Here is a 4,501-nt window from a genome sequence, read left to right on the forward strand (position 1 = left end):
GTCATAAATCCATACAATGCATAGGAAATTTAACAAATTATATGATTTTTTAATAAATTAAAATGAACTTGATAATTATAAATTTATAGTAGTTATTAATAGGATTTTTTTCTCCATTATTTATTATGATTGTGTTTGTACTTTGTGTACATGGAACTATATATATATTTTTTAACTTAAAATATATATTATATGACAAAATTTTAATGAAGTGTGTAAATATATAAGGTTTTATAAAGGAATATTACAGAATTTAAAGTCAACTTAAAAAATATATATTAGAATAATGATTTGAAAAAAATGTGGGTTTTCATAATCTTATGTGATAGTATTAAAAGTAGTTATAAAAATTCAAAGGCTTTCATTTTATACTATTATAAATATTATTATTGATTATAAATTTGTAATTTTAAGGTTTTGATTTTTTCTAATAACATAGGATTATGGTAGAGAGTTTTGCTTCAAGTCCGCTAGCTTGGACCCAATATCTTGTTGAATTAACACATGTATTGTATATATTGTACTTGTACTTCTTTTCACCTAATAACTATATGAAGGTCTGGATTCTTTAAAAAAAAAACCTATATGAAGGGCCTATATATAGACCCTATACAACTATTTACATATACTNTTTTTGTTTTAAGCTAAGTTGTAACGATTGAAAAAACCATTCATATGTAGTTTTAGTTATGTGACTTTTTTAAATAATGCACTTAAATAATTTTATAAATTGTCAAGTAATTATGAGTTGGAAAAAAAGCTACAAACCAGTTTTGGAGTCAAACTTTGTCGTTCATACCTATTAGGTCTAATGCCTCAAACGTTTTTCCCCCTCTAAGGCTCATGGTCATCTTTGCCAAACAAATGAATCATTACATATAAGGGTATGCATTACAACTTACAAGTGCTAGCTGCAAATACATTTGAAGTACTTTTATAATGAAATCTCAGCTATTGATAATTTATTGGTTAGAATACATTTTACACCTTTAAATGTTTGGCATCACCTTAAAATCAGTCATTCAACTGTTTATAGATACAATTTACACCTTCGACTTTTATAATAGCAAGACCTAAGTAAATTAGGTAAATTGAAAATTTTGAAAGTCGATGGTGTCAATTGCAAGTTTTAAAAACAAGAAATCAGAATGGCCTCAAACTTTAAGGACGAAGAACCCATTTTAACCTAACGTATTACTTATTTTTCAAGCTTGGCGGGTGGTACCGAAATTATTATGGGTGTCACTAATAACCTAGACTTTTCTTAATGTTTTAGACAAACTTACCAAAATTATTATCTGTAAACGCGGTTCTTATTAATTTGATGGGAACACTTAACAACTTTTCTTAATTACGCGGGGCAACCAATTCACAAACCAAGACCTTTTGTACACAAAAATTTGACCAAATCTAGTAGTTCTAGAATTGGATACGCGGGCAGAAGTTTCAGGCTTGAGTAATCCAATAAAATTAGAATAGTAGTCCAATTTACCATCAATTAGAATAGTAGTCCAATTAGGGCCAAAACGGACATTTACTCTTTTTGCCTAAAACAAGTAACAAAATGTTTTTGTTCTGAAACTATCTAGCAAAATGCCCCTGTTTTGAAACTTAATTTTTAAAAAATTGAGTTTTAATGAAAAACTCGATTTAATGAAATCGAGTTACTTCCAAAATGTTACATGGAACTCAAGTTCCATGTAATTTTTTTTTTTTTTAAGTTTTTTGCCTATATCTCGATTTTTTAAAAATCGCGTTTTTCATTGAAACTCAATTTTTAGAAAATTGAATTTAAAATAGAGGCATATAACTAAATAATTTCAAAACAATGTCATTTTGCTACTTGTTTTGAGCAAATTAGAATAGTAGTATTTCTTGCACTTCGGAAAATTTAATCATAAAATGAAAATAATATCAATAAGTCCAGCTTTGAAGTACTGGTTTTGAGCACATTAGAATAGTAGTATTTCTTGCACTTCAGAAAATTTAATCATAAAATGAAAAGAATATCAATAAGTCCAGCTTTGAAGTACTTTGAAGTATTTGTAGTAAAAGAATGTTTGATTATATATATTTTTTAGTATAAGATCTGGTTGTTCCAGCAAGCATCCTGCTAGCTAGTTTGACCATATCAATACATTTCTGGATAATACCATTAATTTTCCATACGTAAGAAGGATTGTCCTTGAAGCAATATATATCTATGTTCATATGAAGAATTTTAGTGTTGATGAAATTTTCTTTTAAGGCATGCTAGCTAGCTGTTCAGATTAATTGAGACTATGTCTTCATTTTCCTATAGTCAAGAGAGAATCTCATCGCGTGGATCGAACCACTACATTGCTTTGCTTTATATATGAGCCATTGTCTCCATTTTAGGTGTAACTAATAAGAACTACAAGTCAGCATAATTAAAATTTGCAAATTGTACAGCTAATGTACACCGTGTTCATGAGGGGTAGAATTTAGTGACCATTGGAAAGTCATGGGAAATAAGGAAGAGAAAATGCTTGTCACTTGTGTGAATTCTTTGAAGAGCAATAATACATCCAGAATTTGTGTGAATTAAGCTAAGGTTCCATTCATTGGTCACAATATTGAAAGAGGAGTAAGTATTGCATTATCATTTGTGTCAAACAATTGTACAACACTCAGAATTTATAACAAAATTAATTTATTATGCTAACCCTTGATTAATCTAGGGTTACAGTTGATGTAATATGGTTAGGACTAGTAATATGGCCAAGACTAGGGCAGTGGCTTTTACTTAGGATAGAGAGAACTTTGGTCACATAGGAAGTTCCACTATTTTAAGACAATTTGTAAAACTGTGCTTACACCTTACTCATGTACTCTACTGTTAATATTGCTAGCCAGAGATATGTTAAGTAATGAACTACTTTTCCTAGAAATTTAGAACATTTAACCGACTATTGAATTTTCCTATGAAATAAAAGATTCTTAAATCCTACATCATAATTCATACATATGAAAATTCCACTTTTTTTTTTTTTTGGTTCACTCTCGTCAAACGTAAGAGATTGACTTTTCTACTCGTTTGGTTAACATACAATTAAACTCTTGGCTCCACTTTCACCTACTCATGCCCCACTAACTCTCCCTATATGAAGGGTGCAATATGGTATCTCACAATGCAAATCCATCTCTCAAGTTTCAATTCCATTTCAACATCCCCAAGACAAAGGAAAAAATAAAACTATGTCTCCATTTTCAGTTCAAGCAACGATTCTTTTTGCGAGTTTATTGTTTTCAAGTTCTATTGCTCAACTGAACCCTACGTTTTACGATACCACGTGTGCAAATGTGTCGAGCATTGTACGTGGTGTGGTGCAGCAGGCTGCACAGAATGACGAACGAATTGGTGCCAAGCTCATCCGCCTTCACTTCCACGATTGCTTTGTTGATGTAAATTTCCCTCTTTGATCATTCATAATTTCTGCAAGTGTGTGTACGTATGTGTATGTTTTTGCGTATGAGGCTCCTATAAGAAGAATAGCATATATATATAATATATATATATATGCATTCACAATGAAGTCAAGAAGAGTTGTGCTTTAAGTTAATGGCCCTTTTCAACCCATTGGTTGTAGTTTGCAGCCTTATACGTACGTATATGAGTTTTAGAACACAACAAATAGTGTGTCACATGCACCGAGGAGATTTTGCAATGAAATTTTCTTCTGTATATACTTTATATTGTCAAATGCTAACACATATTTCACTTTGCGCATCTGGTCATGTAGGGGTGTGATGGCTCAATTTTGCTAGATGACGCAGATGGCATAGCGAGTGAGAAAAATGCAGCTCCTAATGCCGACTCAGCAGCTGGGTTTGATGTGGTCGATGATATCAAAACTGCATTGGAAAATGTTTGCCCAGGAGTAGTTTCATGTGCTGATATTTTAGCCATTTCCTCTCAGTTATTGGTTTCTATGGTAATTCACTAATTCTATCATGATATCGTCCTATAAAACATTTTAGTTTTTCATTATTCTTAGTATATTATAGCTAACATATATACTATATAGTAATTTCCATCTTGTTTTGCACTCAATTAATTACTTTTTTTTAATACACATAATAATAAAACGTTCAAATTATACGATTAATACACAAAATCTTATTGTATCAAAATTACTTAAAACTTAAACAGGCCAGCCAAGAGGACATGGGAAAAAAAACACCGACAAATTAAACCTAGACACATGACAATTATTTAGTCTGTTCTTGACGATATAATGTTTGGACAAAACTTTAATATATATATATATATATTCCCATATATATCTTAAAAAAATTCTTATAATATAATATTATAGCTATTTCTTCATTCATTTGAACACGTATGAATGTACTATAAATTCTTCAAGGACTACGTATGTAAAATTTCTTATAATTTGTTTAATTGTTACGCTAATTCTAAGTTGATGTTACAAGTTAGCTAATGGTCAAACCAACTACTCTATAAATACTATCATCC

The 4,501-nt window shown here is 30.3% G+C and overlaps 1 protein-coding gene across 1 annotated transcript in view; it reads left to right on the forward strand.

The window, feature by feature from the left end:
* Positions 1-3,157: 3,157 nt before the first annotated feature.
* LOC112008407 (peroxidase A2) overlaps positions 3,158-4,501 on the forward strand; it is a 2,889-nt gene continuing 1,545 nt past the window's right edge. The window contains exons 1-2 of the mRNA XM_024040740.2: positions 3,158-3,426; positions 3,765-3,956. Coding sequence (XP_023896508.2) covers positions 3,220-3,426; positions 3,765-3,956 — 399 coding nt within the window. The 5' untranslated portion in view covers positions 3,158-3,219. The remainder of the gene's footprint in view (positions 3,427-3,764; positions 3,957-4,501) is intronic.

The sequence above is a fragment of the Quercus suber genome, unplaced genomic scaffold, assembly GCF_002906115.3.
Source record: "Quercus suber isolate HL8 unplaced genomic scaffold, Cork oak 2.0 scaffold_40, whole genome shotgun sequence".
Lineage (NCBI taxonomy): Eukaryota > Viridiplantae > Streptophyta > Magnoliopsida > Fagales > Fagaceae > Quercus > Quercus suber.